This window comes from Salvelinus namaycush, chromosome 36 (assembly GCF_016432855.1).
Source record: "Salvelinus namaycush isolate Seneca chromosome 36, SaNama_1.0, whole genome shotgun sequence".
In the NCBI taxonomy this organism is placed as follows: Eukaryota; Metazoa; Chordata; class Actinopteri; order Salmoniformes; family Salmonidae; genus Salvelinus; species Salvelinus namaycush.
The window spans coordinates 20,522,215-20,547,897 of record NC_052342.1 but is presented as its reverse complement, the minus strand read 5'-3'; the positions used below and the strand labels follow the sequence as shown (position 1 = coordinate 20,547,897).

General features: G+C 42.7%; 1 protein-coding gene across 1 annotated transcript in view; it reads right to left on the bottom strand.

Moving 5' to 3' along the window:
* Nucleotides 1-5,666: 5,666 nt before the first annotated feature.
* LOC120030350 (protein TEX261-like) overlaps nucleotides 5,667-25,683 on the bottom strand; it is a 39,132-nt gene continuing 19,115 nt past the window's right edge. Inside the window, exons 4-6 of the mRNA XM_038975726.1 lie at nucleotides 24,850-24,917; nucleotides 24,250-24,352; nucleotides 5,667-6,879 (exon numbers count right to left, since the gene is read on the bottom strand). Coding sequence (XP_038831654.1) covers nucleotides 6,764-6,879; nucleotides 24,250-24,352; nucleotides 24,850-24,917 — 287 coding nt within the window. The 3' untranslated portion in view covers nucleotides 5,667-6,763. The remainder of the gene's footprint in view (nucleotides 6,880-24,249; nucleotides 24,353-24,849; nucleotides 24,918-25,683) is intronic.

The window sequence follows — 25,683 nt, the reverse complement described above, 5'->3', positions numbered from 1 at the left end:
ACAGAAAGAGAGATGTGTGTGAGAGACAGAAAGAGAGGTGTGTGTGAGACAGAAACAGAGAGTTGTGTGTGTGAGACAGAAACGGAAAGGTGTGTGTGAGAGACAGAAACAGAGAGATGTGTGTGTGAGACAGAAACAGAGAGGTGTGTATGAGACAGAAACAGAGAGCTGTGTATGAGACAGAAACAGAGGTGTGTGTGAGACAGAAACAGAGAGATGTGTGTGTGAGACAGAAACAGAGAGATGTGTGTGTGAGACAGAAACAGAGAGATGTGTGTGTGAGACAGAAACAGAGATGTGTGTGTGAGACAGAAACAGAGAGCTGTGTATGAGACAGAAACAGAGAGATGTGTATGAGACAGAAACAGAGAGCTGTGTGTGTGAGACAGAAACAGAGAGCTGTGTGTGTGAGACAGAAACAGAGAGGTGTGTGTATGAGACAGAAACAGAAAGGTGTGTATGAGACAGAAACAGAGAGCTGTGTGTGTGAGACAGAAACAGAGAGCTGTGTGTGAGACAGAAACAGAGAGCTGTGTGTGTGAGACAGAAACAGAGAGCTGTGTATGAGACAGAAACAGAGAGCTGTGTATGAGACAGAAACAGAGAGCTGTGTATGAGACAGAAACAGAGAGCTGTGTGTGTGAGACAGAAACAGAGAGGTGTGTGTATGAGACAGAAACAGAGAGCTGTGTATGAGACAGAAACAGAGAGCTGTGTATGAGACAGAAACAGAGAGCTGTGTGTGTGAGACAGAAACAGAGAGGTGTGTATGAGACAGAAACAGAGAGCTGTGTGTGTGAGACAGAAACTGAGAGGTGTGTGTATGAGACAGAAACAGAGAGCTGTGTATGAGACAGAAACAGAGAGCTGTGTGTGAGACAGAAACAGAGAGGTGTGTGTATGAGACAGAAACAGAGAGCTGTGTATGAGACAGAAACAGAGAGCTGTGTGTGTGAGACAGAAACAGAGAGATGTGTGTGAGACAGAAACAGAGAGCTGTGTGTGAGACAGAAACAGAAATATGTGTATGAGACAGAAACAGAGAGGTGTGTGTGTGTGAGACAGAAACGGAGAGGTGTGTGTGAGACAGAAACAGAGAGATGTGTGTGTGAGACAGAAACAGAGAGATGTGTGTGTGAGACAGAAACGGAGAGGTGTGTGTGAGACAGAAACAGAGAGATGTGTATGAGACAGAAACAGAGAGCTGTGTGTGAGACAGAAACAGAGAGATGTGTGAGACAGAAACAGAGAGCTGTGTGTGAGACAGAAACAGAGAGCTGTGTGTGAGACAGAAACAGAAATATGTGTATGAGACAGAAACAGAGAGGTGTGTGTGAGACAGAAACAGAGAGGTGTGTGTGTGTGAGACAGAAACGGAGAGGTGTGTGTATGAGACAGAAACAGAGAGATGTGTGTGAGACAGAAACAGAGAGCTGTGTGTGAGACAGAAACAGAGAGGTGTGTATGAGACAGAAACAGAGAGGTGTGTGTGTGTGAGACAGAAACGGAGAGGTGTGTGTGAGACAGAAACAGAGAGATGTGTGTGTGAGACAGAAACAGAGAGATGTGTGTGTGAGACAGAAACGGAGAGGTGTGTGTGAGACAGAAACAGAGAGATGTGTGTGTGAGACAGAAACAGAGAGATGTGTGTGTGAGACAGAAACAGGGAGGTGTGTGTGTGAGACAGAAACGGAGAGGTGTGTGAGAGACAGAAACGGAGAGGTGTGTGAGAGACAGAAAGAGAGGTGTGTGTGTGAGACAGAAACAGAGAGGTGTGTGAGAGACAGAAACGGAGATGTGTGTGAGAGACAGAAAGAGAGGTGTGTGTGTGAGACAGAAACAGAGAGGTGTGTGAGACAGAAACGGAGAGGTGTGCATGAGACAGAAACAGAGAAGTGTGTGTGAGACAGAAACAGAGAAGTGTTTGTGAGACAGAAACAGAGAGATGTGTGTGTGAGACAGAAACAGAAAGGTGTGTATGTGTAAGACAGAAAGAGAGCTGTGTGTGTGAGACAGAAACAGAGGTGTGTGTGTGTGTGAGACAGAAACAGAGAGGTGTGTGTGAGACAGAAAGAGGGGTGTGTGTGAGAGACAGAAAGAGAAATGTGTGTGAGACAGAAAGAGAGAGAGATGTGTGTGTGTGTTCGTTGGTGTGTAGTAGTCGTGTACTTACCAGGTAGTACAGCCACGTCAGAGAGACGCTCATTAGTAGATGCTGCTGATGTCATAATCCAAATCTGCTCTGCTGTAGTTTTGTAGTGAAGTGACATACAGTGTGATTGGCTGTTTGCCACCAGTTTTCTCAAGGACTCTATGTGATAGAAAGAGAATTAGAGAGAGATGGAGAGACGCAGGGTGCTGCAGAACCTTCAGCAGTATCTGCTCAACATGCACAGGAGGGTGCCGAGACCATAGAGAAGGTGTGGGAAACACTATGCATAGTTATTATTACTGTTACTATAACTAATACTCTGTTACATATTTTACAGATATTACTAATATTATTATTTGCATAGATCTAACATCGTCAACAATGTTCAAAAGTCCTCTCTTGAAAATAATAAAAAAGGAATCACTTTTTCCCTAAAGATTATTACCTCTCTCTCCTTCATGTCTCTTGGTTTCTGTGGTGACCTAGCTCAGGTGGCGAGACAGGAGCTGATAAAAGAGGTCACGGCGTGGGCCGATAAGAAGGGCCTCCCGCTCCTCTGAGCCTACGGCCACATGGAACCAAGCTCCTGGCCAGTGCCTCTCCATAGACGAGGGGCCACAAAGCCATGGGACCAAGGTCCCCTGCGGGCAACGTTCAGGGGCCCCGCGCGGGGGTACGTCTGAGCATCCAGCCTGAGGTCCCCTCCGGAGCCCGACCTGAGGTGCCACGTCACCCTCTACAGGGCCCATGGAGATGGACATCCCCAGTACACTACCAAGTGGGACGGGTCCCCCAGTCAGTCCCCTCCCTGCACTGGAAGGTCCTTCACGATAGAGGTGGCCATGCAACTGGCCGAGGAGCTGAAGCCTGGCCACTACTGACTGGAAGTAGAAGGAAGAGGTAGAAGTTGCCCCTAATCACTGATATGGAGTCAGATCTCTTTCATCCCTTTATTGGTTAAAGTTAGGATGGGTAATCTGATCCTAGATCTGTCGTTGAAGATAACCTTTACCTTGATGGGTTGAGAGATCCACTTCCTGCCAGTCTTACACTACTATAATGGAGAGACACTTATGTCACAAAACATCACAGGAAATTGGGTTAACATATTTTTCGAATGAACATATCATGAGTGTGATATTTTAAAGACACATTACTGGTGGCATTAATACTGTAGACCAGCGTTTCCCAAACTCGGTCCTCAGGACCCCAAGTGGTACATATGTTTTTTTGCCCTAACACTACACAGCTGATTCAAATAATAAATGAATCATCAAACTTTGATCATTTGAATCAGCTGTGGGGTCCTGAGGACCGAGTTTGGGAAACTCTGCTGTAGATTCTTTGTTCAATAGAATTGCCATAAAGATTATGTAAGGCAGTACAAGGACTTCCAGAGCTAACAAAGGGTACCAATAGGTTGTTTATGAATATGTATGTTGTTGAATACAGGAGACCTTTCATTCCGGGCTCTCTAAAAACAATGTTCCAGTATCTCTCTACACCACACACTGTTATCCCTATGAAGCGCTGTTGTGTCATTGTGTCATCGTAAGTGTGATAACTCGTTCCCCTATGTCACACAGGCTATGCATGAGTGGAACTACAGCTCTGAGTTTACCAGTCTCCAGTCACTTTTCGGAGCTCCTCAGTCTCCTGTGTGAGGGTAAGGGAGCGGTGCAGGGTGACAGAGGGGTGAGATCGCAGTGACCTGGGTCACCTGTCACAAACAGAGGTCTGGTCTCTTGATGAAACTCCCTCAGGGTCTAGACTGGGTCTCCAGGTGAGAGCTTGTCAAGAGAGGGTAGGGGGTGGAGGGCGAGCTGTGGTTGTCCTCACACACACACACACACACAGTTCCTGAGAAGCACTTCACACCCCGGAGATGGCATATTCTGACCTCTGCTTGACCTTTCACCCCTCTGTAACTGCTGCTAGCCAAAGAAGCTCATACACAGACAGTAAGCACACAATGCTCAGTGCCTTGTGGTAGCAGGGGTAGTGTTCAGTTCAGTAGTCCAATAAGAACGCTCCTTTCTCGTTTTCTGCTTCAACGCGTTTCCCAATGCATACCTTCTGAACACGACTCGGCAATGCCATTCATCTGCAAAGTGCTGAACATTCGACCCAGCCAATCACATATTGAGTCTCAAACCATGTACAGTGCTTTCAGAAAGTATTCATACCCCTTGACTTATTCCATATTTTGTTATTACAGCCTGAATTCAACATGGATTTAATCAATTATCTCAACAATTTACACAAAATACCCCTTAATGACAAAGTGAAAATGTTTTGAGGTATTTCGGCTAATTTATTGAAAATGAAATACAGAAATATCTAATTTACATAAGTATTCACACCCCTGAGTCAATACATGTTAGAATCACCTTTGGCAACGAATACAGCTGTGAGTCTTTTTGGGTAAGTCTCTAAGACCTTTGCACACCTGGATTGTACCATATTATTTTTTAAATTCTTCAAGTTGTCAAGTTGGTTGTTGATCATTGCTAGACAGCCATTTTCAGGTCTTGCCATAGATTTTCAAGCAGATTTAAGTCAAAACTGTAACTAGGCCACTCAGGAACATTCAATGTCATTTTTGTAAGCTACTCCAGAGTATATTTGGCTTAGTGTTTTAGGTTATTGTCCTGCTGAAAGGTGAATTAGTCTCCCAGTGAAAGCAGACTGAACCAAGTTTTCTTCTAGGATTTTGCTTGTGCCTAGCTGTATTTATCCCAAAAAACTCCCTAGTCCTTGCCGATGACAAGGATAACCGTAACATATATGAAAATATGAAGAGTGGTACTCAGTGATGTGTTGTATTTGCCCCAAACATAACACTTTGCCACATTTTTTGCAGTTATACTTTAGTGCCTTATTGCAAACAGGATGCACGTTTTGGAATATTTGTATTTTGTACAGGCTTCCTTTCCACTCTGTCAATTAGGTTAGTGTTGAGGAGTAACTACAATGTTGTTGTTCCTTCCTCAGTTTTCTATCACAGCCATTAAACTCTGTAACCGTCTTAGTCACCATTGGCCTAATGGTGAAATCCCTGAGAGGTTTCCTCTCCGGTAACTGAGTTAGGAAGGACACATGTATCGTTGTAGTGACTGGGTGTAAAAGTCACTGCTCAACTGACAGACCTTACAGATAATTGTATGTGTGGGGTAGAGATGAGGTACTCATTCAAAAATATTGTTAAATACTATTTTTGCACAGAGTGAGTCCATGCAACTTGTGTGATTGGTTAAGCACACTTTTAGTCCTGAACTTATTTAGGTTTGCCATAACAAAGGGGTTGAATACTTATTTCAGCTTTCATTTTATTTTTTAAATGTCTCAAAAGCTAATTCCAAATCTCTATTTAACCCATTTTAAATTCAGGCTGCAAAACGACAAAATGTGTAAAAAGGGGTGTGAATATTTTCTGAAGGCACTGTACCTGCCTCACAGCTAATCAGTCTTATACCATGCATCTTCCATACAACCAATCAGTGATGAGTCTCACACCATGTACTGCCTCTTTAATAATCACGTTATCAGTTCCTCTCTCTAAACACACCCAGATTCAGCCATAACAGGCATACAGAAATCATTGCACAGGTATTTGTGGGAATATTTGTTTGTTCAGTTTTTTTTATCAATTGATACCCCCCCCAAAAAAATCACTTATATTATTTAAGCTTTTTGTCTTCTTTGAAACAGTTCAAGAGAACTAGTAATTTTATAACGATGGAGTCAATGAATGGGGAACAGTGAAGAAACAAAAAAATTCATTCCTATGGGTCCACGTACAAACATTGGGTTATAGGCGACCCCATACTAGTAGGGAGTTAACGGCCCAGCACACAACACAAGGGCTGCGTCCCAAATGGTACCCTATTCCCTATATAGTGAACTTCTTTTGACCAGGGCCATGGGACTCAGGCCAAAAGTAGTGCACTATGTAGGAAATAGGGTGCCATTTGGACTCATTCAAGAGATCCTATCTGGCCTCGTTTTACACCAACCTTGTTCTCATTCTCTCTTCCAACCTGACTTCTCCACTTAGCTGTTATTCATTAGGCACCAAACAGAAGAAAACTGACTATAAACAGAGAGGGAACAACATGAACTTGTCCAATAAGAAACGCTCGTTTCCGTTTTGCACTAATGAATACGGCCCAGACGACTCACACTAGCACGTAGTTTCCTTAACAAACCTTTATAAAACAGAACAGAAGAGTGTTGCAGTAGAGCCTACAGAGGCTTTTACTGTAGCTGGAGAACAGGAGCCAGAGAGGGAGGGAGAAGCCTTCAGTTGTTCGTTGGCAGTCGTCATCACAGACCGACATGGATACCCTATTCCCTATATAGTGTACTATATAGGGAATAGGGTGCCATTTCGGACACAGAAGAGAGTAAGAGAGATGTACAAGTCCTGTAAAACGCACTGCTGCTAGTCCGTAGTAATAGTGGGAGCTCTCATCAGCTCTGCTACGATGCACTCTCCTTCCTCCTCCTCCTCCTCCTCCTCCTTTTCTTCCCTCCTCCTCAGCCACCTCTCCTTTAGTCCCTTCCCAAATCTATCATCGTCGTACCCCCCCCAAACCCCCAGGTAGAGCATCAGTACATCTTCTGTCGACTAGGCAACACCGCCTCCTTGAGGAATGAGAAGATGAGCAAGATTCCAGACCTCTTGCCCCTCTTGCCCTTGGTGAAGTAATTTGAGACCACGTCATCTAGAGAGGGTGAGAAAAAAAAGAAAAAAAAAGGTCATTAATAACTGACCATCAATTCACTTTGTGAAAATGACAATATCTTTCAATCCTGAATCAACTAATCCAGGGCTTGATGTTTTGTTGAATCAGGTGTGTTGGTGCTAGTCCGGGAACCAGTCTTTTTAGCTAGCATTCCACTCCTGTCATTTGCCAAAGAGACTGGCATTTCGGCAATCTCAATGTTCAATATGCAACTGGATTTAAGGTGCAGTTGCTGATTGGTGTTTGGAAACAACATTCATATTTTCCATGATAACATTATGGAATATGGGATGCGCGCAAATTTGGCGCAATAGAGTTAGAAAGTTAAGAACAACAATAAAAACTTCCGTTATGAAGTGCTTGTGAGAAGTGTCAATGCAAGATCATGTTGTTCAAAGTGGCTAGAGAGGACTCCATAATGAGTGTAATAATGATAAAGAAAATATTAACCTACAAGGTTCAATTCAAATACGGTTTACTTCTGTGCATGCCATGAATGAGGAAAGAAACTGTCATCTGTCGCCGTTCCTCGCAACATATAGTGCCTTCGGAAAGTATTCAGACCCCTTTGACTTTTTCCACATTTTGTTACAGCCTTACTCTAAAACAGATTAAATAGTATTTTTTCCTCAGCAATCTACAGACAATAAATACTGCGTTAAAATATTGAAATATCACATTGACATAAGTATTCAAACCCTTTGCTATGAGACTCGAAATTGAGCTCAGGTGCATACTGTTTCCATTCTACAACTTCATTAGAGTCCACCTGTGGTAAAATCAATTTATTGAACATCATTTGGAAAGGAATACACCTGTCTATATAAGGTCTTACAGAATGTCAGAGCAAAAACCAAGCCATGAGGTTGAAGGAATTGTCTGTAGAGCTCAGAGACTGGATTGTGTCGAGGCACAGATCCGGGGAAGGGTACCAAAAAAATTCTGCAGCATTGAAGGTCCCCAAGAACACAGTGGCATCCATCATTCTTAAATGGAAGAAGTTTAGAACCACCAAGACTCTTCTTAGAGCTGACCGCCTGGCCAAACTGAGCAATCGGGGGAGAAGGGCCTTGGTCAGGGAGGTGACCAAGATCCCAATGGTCACTCTGACAGAGCTGTGGAGAACCTCCCAGAAGGACAACCATCTCTGCACCACTACACCAATCAGGACTTTAATGATAGAGTGGCCAGACGGACGCCACTCCTAAAGGCACCTAAAGACTCTCAGACCATGAGAAACAAGATTCTCTGGTCTGATGAAACCAAGATTGAACTCTTTGGCATGAATACCAAGCGTCACGTCTGGAGGAAGCCTGGCACCATCCCTAAGGTGAAGCATGGTGGTGGCAGCATCATGCTGTGGGGATGTTTTTCAGCGTCAGGGACTGGGAGTTTAGTAAGGATCGAGGCAAAGATGAACGGAGCAAAGTACAGAGAGATCCTTGTGCTCAGGACCACAGACTAGGGCAAAGGTTCACCTTCCAACAGGACAACGACCCTAAACACACAGCTAAGACAACGCAGGAGTGGCTTCGGGACAAGTCTCAATGTCCTTGAGTGGCCCAGCCAGAGCCCGGACAGAGCTCCCTATCCCAGTCTGCTGTCCCCACATGCTTCAAGATGGCCACCATTGTTCCTATACCAAAGGCAAAGATAACTGAACTAAATGACTATCGCCCCGTAGCACTCACTTCTGTCATCATGAAGTGCTTTGAGAGACTAGTCAAGGATCATATCACCTCCACCTAACCTGCCACCCTAGACCCACTTCAGTTTGCATACCGCCCCAACAGGTCCACAGACGATGCAATCACCATCACACTGCACACTAGAGGTCGACCGATTAATCGGAATGGCCGATTAATTAGGACCGATTTCAAGTTTTCATAACAATCGTAATCTGCATTTTTGGACACCGATCATGGCCGATTACATTGCACTCCACGAGGAGACTGCGTGGCAGGCTGACTACCTGTTATGCGAGTGCAGCAAGGAGCCAAGGTAAGTTGCTAGCTAGCATTAAACGTATCTTATAAAAAAAACAATCAATCTTAACATAATTACTAGTTAACTACACATGGTTGATGATATTACTAGTTATCTAGCTTGTCCTGTGTTGCATATAATCGATGCGATGCCTGTTAATTTATCATTGAATCACAGCCTACTTCGCCAAACGGGTGATTTAGCAAGCGCATTCACACAAAAAAGCACTGCCATTGCACCAATGTGTACCTAACCATAAACATCAATGCCTTTCTTAAAATCAATACACAAGTATATCTTTTTAAACCTGCATATTTTGTTAATATTGCCTGCTAACATGAATTTCTTTTAACTAGGGAAATTGTGTCACTTCTCTTGCGCTCTATGCAACAGAGTCAGGGTATATGCAGCAGTTTGGGCCGCCTGGCTCGTTGCGAACTGTGTGAAGACTATTTCTTCCTAACAAAGGACAGCCAACTTCGCCAAACGGCGGATGATTTAACAAAAGCGCATTTGCGAAAAAACCCACAATCGTTGCACGAATGTACCTAACCATAAACATCAATGCCTTTCTTAAAAGCAATACACAAAAGTATATATTTTAAAAACCTGCATATTTAGTTAAAAGAAATTCATGTTAGCAGGCAATATTAAACTAGGAAAAATGTGTCACTTCTCTTGTGTTCATTGCACGCAGAGTCAGGGTATATGCAAAAGTTTGGGCCACCTGGCTCGTTGCAAACTCATTTGCTAGAATTTTACGTAATTATGACATAACATTGAAGGTTGTGCAATGTAACAGCAATATTTAGACTTATGGATGCCACCGTTTAGATAAAATACGGAACGGTTCCGTATTTCACTGAAAGAATAAACGTTTTGTTTTCGAAATGATAGTTTCTGGATTTGACCATATTAAATGACCTAAGGCTCGCATTTGTGTGTTATTACATTTGAATTAAGTCTATGATTTGATAGAGCAGTCTGACTGAGCGGTGGTAGGCATACTGAATACTCATGTTAAAAGGAACAACCAGCTTTCATATGTTCTCATGTTCTGAGCAAGGAACATAAACGTTAGCTTTTTTACATGGCACATATTGCACTTTTACTTTCTTCTCCAACACTTTATTTTTGCATTATTTAAACCAAATTGAACATGTTTCACTATTTATTTGAGACTAAATTTATTTTATTGATGTTTTATAATAAGTTTTTAAAAAAGTGTTCATTGTTCATTCAGTATTGTTGTAATTGTCATTATTACAAATATATATATAAAACATTTAAAAATCGTTCCGATTAAACGGTATCGGCTTTTTTTGGTCCTCCGATAATCGGTTTTGGTGTTGAAAAATCATAAAATCGGTCGACCTCTACTGCACACTGCCCTATCCCATCTGGATCAGAGGAATACCTATGTAAGAATGCTGTTCATTGATTACAGCTCAGCATTCAACAACATAGTACCCTCTAAGCTCATCATTAAGCTTAAGACCCTGGGTCTCAACCCCACCCTGTGCAATTGGGTCCTGGACTTTCTGACGGGCCGCCCCCCAGGTGATGAAGGTAGGAAACAACATTTCCACTTCGCTGATCCTCAACACTGGGGCCCCACAAGGGTGCATGCTCAGCCCCCTCCTGTACTCCCTGTTCACCCATGACTGCGTGGCCATGCACGCCTTCAACTCAATCATCAAGTTTGCAGACGACACAACATTAGTGGGCTTGATTACCAACAACGACGAGACAGTCTACAGGCAGGAGGTGAGGGCACTCGGAGAGTGGTGTCAGGAAAACAACCTCTCACTCAAATGTCTTTTACCCTTATTGGAATGTATAGGCCACCTTCCACCAAAAGTGTTTTTTGATCAGTTTAATAACATGCTTAGGGAATTTGATTTTGGGAAAGAGGTCATCTTAATGGGAGATTTTATGCAGACAAGTCTTGTAGGAAAACCCTCAAACGGATCACTAATACCTTTGACCTTACACAGCTAGTTAACTTCTCTAGGGTAGGGGGCAGCATTCAGAATTTTGGATGAAATGCATGCTCAAATTAAACAGCCTGTTTCTTGGGCCCAGAAGATATGATATGCATATAACTGGTAGATTTGGATAGAAAACACTCTAAAGTTTCCAAAACTGTTAAAATAGTGTCTGTGAGTTTAACAGCACTGCTTTGGCAGGCAAAAACCTGAGAAAAATCCATTCAGGAAGTAGTTTTTTTTTTGGTTTGTAATTTTCTATTCAATGCCATTACAGTATCCCTTGACTTAGGACTCAACTTGCAGTTTCTATGCCTTCCACTAGATGTCAACAGTCTTTAGAAAGTGTTTCAGTCTTGTATTCTGAAAAATGAGGAAGTAAGAGCAGTCTGAATGAGTGGACCCTAAAGTTTCACAGAGCTTTTTCCTGCGCAAGACCGAGAGAGTGCGTTTCTTGTTTACATTTTATATTGACGACGTTATTGTCCGGTTGAAATAGTATCGATTATTTAGGCTTAAAACAACCTGAGGTTTGAATATAAACATCGTTTGACATGTTTCTATGAACTTTACGGATACAATTTGGATTTTTTTGTCTTCCTGTTTTGACTGCGTTTCAGCCTGTGGATTACTGAAGAAAACGCGAACAAAACGGAGGTTTTTGGGTATAAAGAGACTTTATCGAACAAGAGGAACATTTATTGAGTAACTGAATGTCTGCTGAGTGCAACCATATGAACATCATCAAAGGTAAAGGATTAATTTTATCTCTATTTCTAAATTGTGTAACTGTTCTATCTGGCTGGCTACTGTTTGTAATGATTTGTCTTGTAGGCTATGTTCTCATAATCGTAATGTATGCTTTCGCCGTAAAGCATTTTTTAAATCTGACACCGTGGTTGGATTCACAAGAAGTTAATCTTTAAACCTATGTAAAATATGTTTTGTTTTCTGAATTTTTATAATGAGTATTTCTGTATTTGAATTTGGCGCCAAGCAGTTTCACTGGCTGTTGAAGTGGTGGGACGCTACCGTCTCACGTGCCCAAGAGAGGTTAAAGGGCCAACCAGGGTGACTTGTTGCTCTAAAACACAGATTGATTTGGTGTTCAGTAATAAACCAGAGAGAGTGACTAAATCATTCAATATGGTTACTGGGCTATCTGATCATAATCTGACACTTATAGCCAGAAAGCTGTCTAAGAGCAGGTTTAACCTCTCTACTGTTAGAAAGCCGGATTAACTAAGAATACACAATTCAACTATTTTGAAAACGCAATTAAGGGAATTAACTGGAATGATCTCTTGTCCTATACAGACGTGGAAGCTGATAGTCAGGTTTTTCTATCCACAGTCCAGACTACAATAAATGGTTTCCTAAAGAAAATCAAATCCAAACCTGGCCAAGAGCAATCTTCCTTGGCTAAATGGAGAAATCTGGAAATTGATGAAAGAATGAGATTATGCTCTAAAAATAGCCCTAAGATCCAAATTGGAGCATGACAGACGTAGGTTTACCATGTTGAGAAATAAGGTGATGAAAGAAATCAGACAGGCCAAGGCAAACTTTTTTATTAACTTAATTGGTGAAGCAAAGGGAAATTCTAAATTGATCTGGGAGAATCTAAAAAAGTTAACAGGGAAAGACCATAGTAACACTGCAAAAAGACTAGAAATCATGGTGAATAACAATCTAACACAGGATGCAGTCGAAATAGCAATAGCCTTCAATTCCTACTTTATTGACTCTGTCAGGGTACTGACACAGAACCCCTCCACTGGTTTCTTGGGCTCAGTGCTAGTGAATGACACTCAACCTGTCTTCATCATAAGGGAGGTTTGAGTCAAAGGTGAACTAAAGAACTCTAAAGCCAAAGATGTGTTTGGGCTGGACTCTACCTTTCTTAAAAGCTACAAAGAGTCACTCATTGGCCCCATTACTAAGGTCACCAACACATCTATTGGACTCGGGGTGTTTCTAAGGGTATGGAAGTCGGCCATAAAAACGGCCATCTTTAAATCAGGCGACCCTGCTGACGTGAGTAACTACAGGCCCGTTAGTATACTACCTGTGGTGTCAAAGGTTGTTGAAAAGTGTGTAGCAGAACAACTGATTGCCCACCTCAACAACAGCCCCTTCACATTACACTCCATGCAGTTTGGCATCAGAGCGAAACACTCCACAGAAACAGCCAAATGCTTTCTTCTGGAAAATGTGAAGTCCAAGATGGACAAAGGGGGCGTTGTTGGGGCTGTGTTTCTGGACCTAAGGAAGGCTTTTGATACTGTTAACCATGAGATTCTCATCACAAAATTGTCCAAGTTCAACTTTTCCCCCGATGCCTTGAGATGGATGAAATCATACCTTGAAGGCAGAACTCAGTGTGTCAGAGTGAGCAATGAGCTGTTGCCCACTCTTAGCTATGATGTGGGCGTGCCCCAAGGGTCAATACTGGGGCAACTCCTGTTCAGCCTGTACATTAATGATCTGCCTTCTGTCTGTACTGGGTCTGAAGTTCAAATGTATGCAGATGATACAGTGATATATGTGCATGCAAAGAGCAAATAACAAGCTGCACAAGAACTCACTACTGTAATGGTCCAGGTTACAAAGTGGCTCAGTGACTCATGTTTGCATCTCAATGTGAAAAAAACTGTTTGCATGTTCTTCACAAAGAGGGCAACAGATGCTACTGAGCCAGATATCTATGTGTCAGGGGAGAAGCTCCAGGTGGTATCTGATTTTAAGTACCTTGGCATCATACTTGATTCCAACCTCTCTTTTAAAAAGCATGTGAAAAAGTCATTCAAATAACCAAATTCAACCTAGCTAATTTCCGATTTATACGAAATTGCTTGACTACAGAGGTAGCAAAACTGTACTTCAAATCTATGATACTCCCCCACTTAACATACTGCTTGACTAGTTGGTCCCAAACTTGCTGTACAACATTAAAACCTATTCAGTCTTGTCTACAAACAGGCTCTCAAAGTGCTTGATAGGAAGCCCAATAGCCATCATTACTGTTACATCCTCAGAAAGCATGAGCTCCTGAGTTGGGAAAATCTTGTACAATACACCGACGTATGTCTTGTATTCAAGATGCTAAATGGCCTGGCTCCCCCTCCACTCAGTATGTTTGTTAAACAGAAAACCCAAACATATGGCAGCAGATCCATAAGGTCTGCCATGAGAGGTGACTGTATAGTTCCCTTAAGGAAAAGCACCTTTAGTAAATCTGCTTTCACTGTGAGAGCTTCCCATGTCTGGAATACACTGCCATCAGACACACATAACTGCACCACATATCACACTTTCACAAAATGCATGAAGACATGGCTAAAGGTCAATCAGATTTGTGAACATAATCCCTAGCTGTGTATTGCCGCTTTCCATGTTGTCTGTAGCATGTGAGGTGTGGAAACACTTAGTTGCTTTTATGAATTTTGTCTTGCTCCTTTTTGTTCTATGTTGCTCTGTCTGTATGCTACGTCTTGCTTGTCCTTTGTTGCTCTGTCTGTATGCGATGTCTTGCTTGTCCTATGTTGCTCTGCATGTGCTCACTGCTCAATGATTGTCTATATTGTAATTGTTTTTAATAACCTGCCCAGGGACTGCGGGACTTTTACTGAAACGTTGATTAATGTGCACTGTCCCTGTAAAAATAAAATAAACTCAACTCAATCAACAAAACAAAGGAGATGATTGTGGACTTCAAGAAACAGCAGAGGGAGCACCCCCCTATCCACATCGACGGGACAGTAGTGGAGAAGGTGGAAAGGTTTAAGTTCCTCGGTGTACACATCACGGACAAACTGAAATGGTCCACCCACACAGACAGCGTGGTGAAGAAGGTGCAACAGCGCCTCTTCAACCTCAGGAGGCTGAAGAAATTTGGCGTGTCACCCAAAACCCTGACAAACTTCTACAGATGCACAATCGAGAGCATCCTGTCGGGCTGTATCACCGTCTGGTACGGCAACTGCACCGCCCTCAACCGCAAGGCTCTCCAGAGGGTAGTGCAGTCTGCACAACGCATCACCGGGGGCAAACAACTTGCCCTCCAGGACACCTAAAGCACCCGAAGTCACAGGAAGGCCAAAATGATCATCAAGGACAACAGCCACCCGAGCCACTGCCTGTTCATCCCGCTATCATCCAGAAGGCGAGGTCAGAACAGGTGCATCAAAGCTGGGACCGAGAGACTGAAAAACAGCTTCCATCTCAAGGCCATCAGACTGTTAAATAGCCATCACTAACATAGAGGCTGCTGCCAACATTATGACGCAAATCACTGGCCACTTGAATAAATTGATTTAATAAAAGGTATCACTAGTCAATTTAAATAATGCCACTTTAATAATGTATACATATCCTACATTACTCATCTCATATGTATATACTGTATTTCATATCAAGTTCAAATCAAGTTTATTTTATATAGCCCTTCGTACATCAGCGAATATCTCGAAGTGCTGTACAGAAACCCAGCCTAAAACCCCAAACAGCAAGCAATGCAGGTGTAGAAGCAAGAACCATCTTTTGCATCTTACCTACGCCACACGGCCATCGCTCATCCATATATTTATATGTACATATTCTTATTCCATCCCTTACATTTGTGTATATAAGGTAGTTGTTGTGAATTTGTTAGATTACTTGTTAGATATTACCGCACTGTCGGAAGCATTTTGCTACACTTGCATTAACATCTGCTAACCATGTGTATGTGACAAATAACATTTGATTTGATTTTGATTTGACTTGAACCCGATCGAACATCTCTGGAGTGACCTGAAAATAGCTGTGCAGCAACGCTCCCCATCCAACCTGACAGAGCTTGAGAGGATATGCCAAGAGGAATGGGAGAAACTCCCCAAATACATGTCTGCCATGCTGTGCCAAGAAGACTTGAGACTGTAATCGCTGCCAAAGGTGCTTCAACAAAGTACTGAGTAAAGGGTCTGAATACTTATGTAAATGTAATTTTTCAATTTTTTTAACAAACATTTCTAAATACCTGTTTTTGCTTTGTCATTATGTGGCATTGTGTGTAGATTGATGAGGGGGGGAAAAAAACATTTAATCCATTTTAGAATAAGGCTGTAACGTAACAAGATGTGAAAAAAGTCAAGGGGTTTGAATACACTGTATGCTGGTCATCATGACTTGCTGACTTAATTTTATTATGCTCATTTCTGTTCTATTATTTGTCCCTTCTCTCTTAAGAGATGGAGTCCAGACAGGCTATTTTAGGAAACTTTCTGAATGGACATAGGCTTAGAAAGAATTAGCGAACTCGCACACACACCCTAAATGGACCCATCAATCAATGGCTGTGTTGATGACTGTGTTCATGGCTGTGTTCTTAGGCAAAATTGTGAGTGAGCCCACTCCCTTGGCTGAGAAGCAACCCCACACATGAATGGTCTCAGGATGCTTTACTGTTGGCATGACACAGGACTCATGGTAGCGCTCACCTTGTCTTCTCCGGACAAGCTTTTTTCCGGATGCCCCAAACAATCGGAAAGAGGATTCATCAGAGAAAATGACTTTACCCCAGTCCTCAGCAGTCCAATCCCTGTACCTTTTGCAGAAAATCAGTCTGTCCCTGATGTTTTTCCTGGAGAGAAAAGGCTTCTTTGCTGCTCTTCTTGACACCAGGCCATCCTCCAAAAGTCTTCGCCTTACTGTGCGTGCAGATGCACTCACACCTGCCTGCTGCCATTCCTGAGCAAGCTCTGTACTGGTGGTGCCCCGATCCCGCAGCTGAATCAACTTAAGGGGATGGTCCTGGTCCTTGCTGGACTTTCTTGGGCGCCCTGAAGCCTTCTTCACAACAATTGAACCACTCTCCTTGAAGTTCTTGATGATCCGATAAATGGTTGATTTAGGTGCAATCTTAACTGGCAGCAATATCCTTGCCTGTGAAGCCCTTTTTGTGCAAAGCAATGATGAAGGCACGTGTTTCCTTGCAGGTAACCATGATTGACAGAGGAAGAACAATGATTCCAAGCACCACCCTCCTTTTGAAGCTTCCAGTCTGTTATTCGAACTCAATCAGCATGACAGAGTGATCTCCAGCCTTGTTCTCGTCAACACTCACACCTGTGTTAACGAGAGAATCACTGACATGATGTCAGCTGGTCCTTTTGTGGCAGGGCTGAAATGCAGTGGAAATGTTTTTGGGGGATTCAGTTCATTTACATGGCAAAGAGAGACTTTGTGATTAATTGCAATTCATCTGATCACTCTTCATAACATTCTGGAGTATATGCAAATTGCCATCATACAAACTGAGGCAGCAGACTTTATGAAAATTTATATTTGTGTCATTCCAAAAACTTTTGGCCACGACTGTAGACGATAAAAGGCTACACTGGTCACTCGTGCGTGGCTGCCAAATGTATAGGTGTCCCCATAGGCCAAATATAACAATTGAGAGAACGTGATCATAATCATTATTTTAGCTATCCACAGTAGACTTCCCTCCTGAAAAGGCCCTCCAGCGTACTTGCACTTGATATGCGTTTATGGATGAGAAAATGAACTTGCCATTTTCAAAAAGGAGATCAGTGGGGAACTGGGGATTCCCTGCTTTGCTATCCGTTGCCTACATCAAGCCAGTGTTTCATTAAATAGGCCTCGGCACTATAAAAGGGTTCGATACTACGACCAAATTTGTGACTGTTTGACTTGGTAGTGCAACACACATTTCTTTTAATTGATCAAAAGGGTGCCAGTGAACTTTTCTTACCTGGTCACGTTATTGTGGGGTTAGACAATTTGCTTAATTTGTTTTATTATCATGATTTATTCAAACAGTAATGTGCAATTGACCAAAAAAAAAGCCAACTTTATAAAGAGGCAACAACGGCACGGGAATGCCCTTCTGTGTGTCAGGGCTCGACATACAGGGCTGCCTGGTTTTGGAAACCCTCCAGGCCAGTCGATCATCCCCGTCAGTGGCGCGCTTGTGCCAGTGAAAAATTATTGTAATAATGCTATTTTTAATCTAGGCTATACAATTGATTAAAAAAAACAGATTGATTCCCGGAGCCATTTGTTCGTTATGTCGATTATTTATCACATGCGCGCTGCACACATACAGTGCCTTCAGAAAGTATTCATACCGCTTGACTTATTCCACATTTTCTTGTGTTACAGCCTGAATTCAAAATGGATTGCATTGATTCCCCCCCCCCCCCCCTTCACAGAGCTACACACAATACCTCATAATTACAAAAATTAAAACATGTTTTTAGAAATGTTGGTTCACATATTTTAGAATGTAAAAATAAATGTCAATGTATAATTCCATTGGGTAGGCCTATTAAAAAGATATTCATTTTTAAAGTGGTAATGCATATTTGTTGCATACATTTTGAGGTTATTATATATTTTTACCTATAGGCTGTTACAACAATTAAATATAAAAATGTAGATCCTTGAAAATTACAACTAAGTGCTTGAAAAAGTCCTTTATTTTGACTTGCCAATGTCTGTATCAACCCTGTACAGGCTAGTTGCTCAGCTCGCAAATGAAAGAAGATCACCTGTTACTGAAATTATGCACGGATCATTCGCTTTCCTCTCAGATCTGGACCTTGCCAATATTTTTTTTTTATTCCGGCCTGTAGCTTTCAGTTGGCACTGGCAAATATATTTGAATGTCGAGCTCTGCTGTGTGCGGTGCGAGTAAGCCCTATATGTCTACCACTTTGTGTAGCCATTAGCGATGCTAATGAAAATCACATGCTACTGTTCTTGTCTATTCATTTTCTGTATTGTTTCATGTTTTGTGTGGACCCCAGGAAGAGTAGCTGCTGCTTTTGCAACAGCTAATGGCAATCCTAATAAAATACAAAATAACTGTCTTCGGGTAGATGGAAAGGTAATTTTGCACTTTATTTTAAAAGTCCAAATCAATTTATAAACACAAGGGCATGCTAATTTAAGAGATGGCTAGTAATTATTAGCCTGGTTTTATGTGGACTGCAGGCACATTATTAGACAGGCCAGGTCTTAATCAATTATTTAAAATGTAAATCATGCATCGGTCTAAGGCACTGCATCTCAGTGCTAGAGGCGTCACTACAGACCCTGGTTCGATTCCAGGCTGTATCCCAACCGGCCGTGATGGGGAGTCCCATAGGGCAGCACACAATTGGCCCAGCATCGTCCGGGTTAGGGTTTGACCGGCATAGGCCGTCATTGTAAATAGGAATTTGTTCTCAACTGACTTGCCTAGTTAAAAAGGTTAAATAAAATAAAAATTAGCTAGTGAAACCAAATTAAAAAGTTTGTAGCACCAGTGCCACTAGTGGAAAAAGTTAGTGTAGACTTAATTGCACATTTTATTCAACAATGTCTAACTTCAATTCATTGGCACAAAATGTGTCAGATGCAAAAAAATGTGCTCTGGCTTGCATGGTACAGGTGGTGACCTAAATTCACCCTAGTAGGCTAGGCCTAATGTATATGCTAGCATACAAATGGTGGATTAATTAGCCCAGCCTAGGAATTAACTTCTAATTTACACTCCCGTCTTCACTGTTCCCTTCTAGCGCAATTCACAAATCTCCGTTGGCATCTCTACTGGCCTCTCCCTCTTCCATCCTCTCTGTATTCCTCTTATAGCTGTTGAACCAGTAGCCTAGCCCAATGCGTGTCCCAGAAGTAGCAATATAGCTTGGTAATTTATTTTGAACAAGAAAAAAATACAAATTTTTGCGATCACATTGGCTGGTGGTAAAAATGCAAGAAACGGGAATCCTCTGTTCTCCCTAAACCCAAAGTTATAATGAAATATATAACATCAGAATGCCCAACGTTAGAATGTTTCCAATCAAATGTATGAATAAAGTTAATATTTTCCTATCAGTCTAATTTGCAAAAACATTGTGAATGGATGATAGCTGTGAGTGTTATCGAATCAGGATCAAATCCTGCTCAAGATCATTAATTAAAGAATGTTCATCTTTGAAGATTGCCGAAAGGCCAGTCTCTTTGGCAAATGGCAGGAGCGGAATGGAATAGTTGAACAAGGATGGCAACCAGGCTACATTGGTACTGGGCTAGTACAAAAATTTAAGACGACCTTGTTGGTCCAACCATAAGGTGAACAGTATTAAAACTTCTTATGGCTGCAATCCCGGTAACGGGATGATATGACAACAGCCAGTGAAAGTGCAAGCCGCCAAATTCAAAACAACAGAAATCTCATAATTAAAATTCCTCAGACATACATGTGTCTTATACCATTTTAAAGGTAATCTTGTTGTTGATCCCACCAAAGTGTCCGATTTCAAATATGCTTTTCAGCGAAAGCACCATAAACGATTATGTTAGGTCACCACCAAGCCACAGAATAAGCACAGCCATTTTTCCAGCCAAAGATAGCAGTCACAAAAAGCACAAATAGAGATAAAATGAATCACTAAACTTTGATGATCTTCAGATGACACTCATAGGACTTCATGTTACACAATACATGTATGTTTTGTTTGATAAAGTTCATGTAAAAAAATCTGAGTTTACATTGGCGTGTTACGTTCACTAGTTCCAAAAACATCCAGTGATAGTGCATAGCCACATCTATTCAACAGAAATACTCATCATAAATGTAGATGATAATACAAGTGTGTTAAATGAGGCCTCTCCTCCTGATTACAGTAGTGACCATATCCCCTTCGCATCACACAAAGGCGGAGGTGTTGCTAACATTTACGACAGCAAATTTCAATTTACAAAAAAAATATGACTGCGTTTGTCTTTTGAGCTTCAAGTCATGAAATCTATGCAGCCTACTCAATAACTTTTTATAGCTACTGTTTACAGGCCTACTGGGCCGTATACAGCATTCCTCACCTAGTTCCCTGAATTCCTATCAGACCTTGTAGTCATGGCAGATAATATTTACATTTTTGGTGACTTTAATATTCACATGGAAAAGTCCAGACCCACTCCAAAAGGCTTTCGGAGCCATCATCGATTCAGTGAGTTTTGTCCAACATGTCTCTGGACCTACTCACTGCCGTGTCATACTCTGGACCTAGTTTTGTCCCGTGGAATAAATATTGTGGATCTTAATGTTTTTCCTCATAGTCCTGGAGTATCGGACCACCATTTTATTATGTTTGCAATCGCAACAAATAATCTGCTCAGACCCCAACCAAGGATCATCAAAAGCCGTGTTATAAATTCTCGTACAACCAAAAGATTCCTAGATGCCCTTCCAGACTCCCTCCACCTACCCAAGGACTTCAGAGTACAACAATTGGTTAACCACCTAACTGAGGAACTTAATTTAACCTTGATTAATACCCTAGATGCAGTCGCACCCCTAAAAACAAAAAGCATTTGTCATAAGAAACTAGTTCCCTGGTATACAGAAAATACCCGAGCCCTGAAGCAAGCTTAGAGAAAATTGGAACGGAAATGGCGCTACACCAAACTGGAAGTCTTCCGATTAGCTTGGAAAGACAGTACAGTACAGTCTCGAAGAGCCCTCCCTGCTGCTCGATCATCCTATTTTTCCAACTTAATTGAGAATAAGAACAATACAAAATGTATTTTTGATACTGTCGCAAAGCTAAGTAAAAAGCAGCATTCCCCGAGAGGATGGCTTTCACTTCAGCAGTAATAAATTCATGAACTTCTTTGACGAAAAGATCATGATCATTAGACAGGAAATTACAGACTTCTCTTTAAATCTGCGTATTCCTCCAAAGCTCAGCTGTCCTGAGTCTGCACAACACTGCCAGGACCTAGGATCAAGGGAGACACTCAAGTTTTTTAATCCTATATCTCTTAACACATTCATGAAAATAGTCATGGCCTCTAAACCTTCAAGCTGCATACTAGACCCAATTCCAACTAAACTACTGAAAGAGCTGCTTCCTGTGCTTGGCCCGCCTATGTTGAACATAAATGGCTCCTTATACAGCGGATGTGTACCAAACTCACTAAAAGTGGCAGTAATAAAGCCTCTAATGAAAAAGCAAAACCTTGACCCAGAAAATATAAAAAACTAAAAATCGGCCTATATCAAATCTCCCATTCCTCTTAAAGATTTTAGAAAAAGCTGTTGCACAGCAACTCACTGCCTTCCTGAAGACAAACAATGTAAATGAATCGTTTCAGTCTGGTATTAGACCCCATCATAGCATTGAGACTGCACTCGAAAGTGGTAAATTACCTTTTAATGGCGTCAAGGCTCTGCATCATTTTAATGACCAAGGCTCTGCATCTGTCCTCGTGCTCCTAGACCTTAGTGCTGCTTTTGATACCATCAATCACCACATTCTCTTGGAGAGATTGGAAACCCAAATTGGTCTACACGGACAAGTTCTGGCCTGGTTTAGATCTTATCTGTCGGAAAGATATCAGTCTCTCTGGATGGTTTGTCCTCTGACAAATTAACTACATTTCTGTGTTCCTCAAGGTTCCATTTTAGGACCTCTGTTGTTTTCACTATATATTTTACCTTTTGGTAATGTCATTCGGAACCATAATGGTAACTTTCACTGCTATGCGGACGATACACAGCTGTACATTTCAATGAAACATGGTGAAGCCCCAAAATTGCCCTCCCTGGAAGCCTGTGTTTCAGACATAAGGAAGTGGATGGCGCACATTTTTATATTTTAAACTCGGACAAAACAGAGATGCTAGTTCTAGGTCCCAAGAAACAAAGGGATCTTCTGTTGGATCTGACAATTAATCTTGATGGTTGTACAGTCATCTCAAATAAAACTGTGAAGGACCTCGGCGTTACTCTGGACCCTGATCTCTCTTTGACGAACATATCAAGACTATTTCAAGGACAGCTTGAAACATTGCAAAAATCTTAAAACTTTCTGTCCAAAAATGCAGAAACATTCACCCATGCTTTTGTCACTTCTAGATTAGACTACTGCAATGCTCTACCTTCCAGCTACCCGGATAAAGTACTAAATAAACTTCAGTTAGTGCTAAACACGGCTCCTAGAATCTTGACTAAAACCAAAAAATGTGATCATATTACTCCAGTGCTAGACTGGCTTACAACTACAACTGGCTACAACTGGCTTCCTGTTAAGGCTAAGGATGATTTCAAGGTTTTACTGCTAACCTACCAAGCATTACATGGGCTTGCTCCTAGCTATCTTTCTGATTTGGTCCTGCCGTACATACCTACACATACGCTATGGTCACAAGACGCAGGCCTCCTAATTGTCCCTAGAATTTCTAAGAAAACAGCTGGAGACAGGGTTTTCTCCTATAGAGGTCCATTTTTATGGAATGGTCTGCCTATCCATGTCAGAGACGCAGACTCGGTCTCAACCTTTAAGTCTTTATTGAAGACTCATCTCTTCAGTAGGTCCTATGGGTGTAGTCTGGCCCAGGGGTATGAAGGTGAAAGAAAAGCACTAGAGCGACGAACCACCCTTGCTGTCTCTGTCTGGCCGGTTCCCCTTTCTCCACTGGGATTCTCTACCTCTAACCCTATTACAGGGGCTGAATCACTGGCTTACTGGTGCTCTTCCATGCAGTCCCTAGGAGGGGTGCATCACTTGAGTCTCTGACGTTATCTTCCTGTCCGGGTTGGTGCCCCCCTCGGGTTTATGCCGTGGGGGAAATCTTTGTGGGCTATACTCGGCCTTGTCTCAGGATGGTAAGTTGGTGGTTGAAGATATCCCTCTAATGGTGTGGGGGCTGTGTTTTGGGAAAGTGGGTGGGGTTATATCCTGCCTGTTTGGCTCTGTCCAGGGGTATCATCGGACGGGGCCACAGTGTCTTCCGATCCCTCCTTTCTCAGCCTCCAGTTTCAACTGTTCTGCCTGCGGCTATGGAACCCTGACCTGTTCACTGGACATGCTACCTTGTCCCGGACCTGCTGTTTTCAACTCTCTCTCCACCCCACCAGCTGTCTCTAACTCTGAATGATCGACTATGAAAAGCCAACTGACATTTACTCCTGAGGTTACTCCTGTTGCACCCTCTACAACCACTGTGATTATTATTATCTGACCCTGCTGGTCATCTATGAACGTTTGAACATTTTGGCCATGTACTGTTATAATCTCAACCCGGCACAGCCAGAAGAGGACTGGCCACCACTCAGAGCCTGGCTCCTCTCTAGTTTTCTTCCTAGGTTCCTGCCTTTCTAGGGAGTTTTTCCTAGCCACCGTGCTTCTACAGGTGCGTTGCTTGCTGTTTGGGGTTTTGGGCTGGTTTCTGTATAGCACTTTGTGACATTGGCTGATGTAAAAAGGGCTTTATAAATACATTTGATTGATTACGACAACCTGGTTGGTCCAACCATAAGGTGAACAGTATTAAGACGACCTGGTTCGTCCACCCACAAGGTGAACAGTATCATAGAGCTCACCTCCTTGCTGCATGGTGGATGGAAGCACGTTCTCCCCAGCAGAGAGTGACACGAAGAACGAGAAGGGGATAATCCACAGACAGATGGTGAAGTACGCAAGGACCTTCAGGGATAGAAGAAGAGGTAGAGGTGAGGAGAGAGGAGACATGGAGGGTGAGGAGAGAGGAGACGGAGGGTGAGGAGACATGGAGGGTGAAGAGACATGGAGGGTGAAGAGACATGGAGGGTGAGGAGGAAGGAGGCACATGGGTACAAGGCAAGACCAGGATTTCTTCCTAACCAGGTAAAACTCTGGGCCTTAGAGCTAACAACTAGGGCTGAGAGTTTTTCATGGTCAGCTCCTAACTTCAGGTCCTAGTAATGTTATATTGACTGTTCGTAAAATAATTTAGTTTCTTGATTGACTGGCCGACCAACTAATCAGAGCTTTCTATTTCATAGCAACCATCTTTCCCTTGGTGAGATATGAGCCATCTCCCTTCCATTGTGTCATGTGCTAAGTGAATAAATGAATATGTACCCTGCAATTCTTTGCTCATTGGAGCTCAGGAGTGATCAACACAGATTAGGCTTACCTTAGAGTGTGTGACCTAAGCTTACCTCTGAGAAGGGGTAATACTCTGCTGCAAAGTACTGGAAGGCCATGTAGTGGTTCAGCACCACCAATACTGTGAGCGAGAGAGAGAGAGAGACAGGCAGAGAGAGAGAGAAAGAGAGAGACAGGCAGAGAGAGAGAGAGAGAGAGAGAGAGACAGGCAGAGAGAGAGAGAGAGAGACAGGCAGAGAGAGAGAGAGAGAGAGACAGCGAGAGACAGGCAGAGAGAGAGAGAGAGAGAGAGAGAGAGAGAGAGAGAGAGACAGGCAGAGAGAGAGAGAGAGAGAGAGACAGGCAGAGAGAGAGAGAGAGAGAGAGAGAGAGAGAGAGACAGGCAGAGAGAGAGAGAGAGAGAGACAGGCAGAGAGAGAGAGAGAGAGACAGGCAGAGAGAGAGAGAGAGCGAGACAGGCAGAGAGAGAGAGCGAGACAGGCAGAGAGACAGGCAGAGAAAGAGAGAGACAGGCAGAGAGAGAGAGAGAGACAGGCAGAGAGAGACAGCGAGAGAGAGACAGGCAGAGAGAGACAGAGAGACAGAGAGAGACAGCGAGAGACAGGCAGAGAGACAGGCAGAGACAGGCAGAGAAACAGAGACAGGCAGAGACAGGCAGAGAAACAGAGACAGACAGGCAGAGACAGAGAGAGAGACAGAGACAGGCAGAGAGAGAGACCGACAGGCAGAGAGAGAGACAGACAGGCAGTAGAGAGACAGACAGGCAGTAGAGAGACAGACAGGCAGTAGAGAGACAGACAGGCAGTAGAGAGACAGACAGGCAGTAGAGAGACAGACAGGCAGTAGAGAGACAGACAGGCAGTAGAGAGACAGACAGGCAGTAGAGA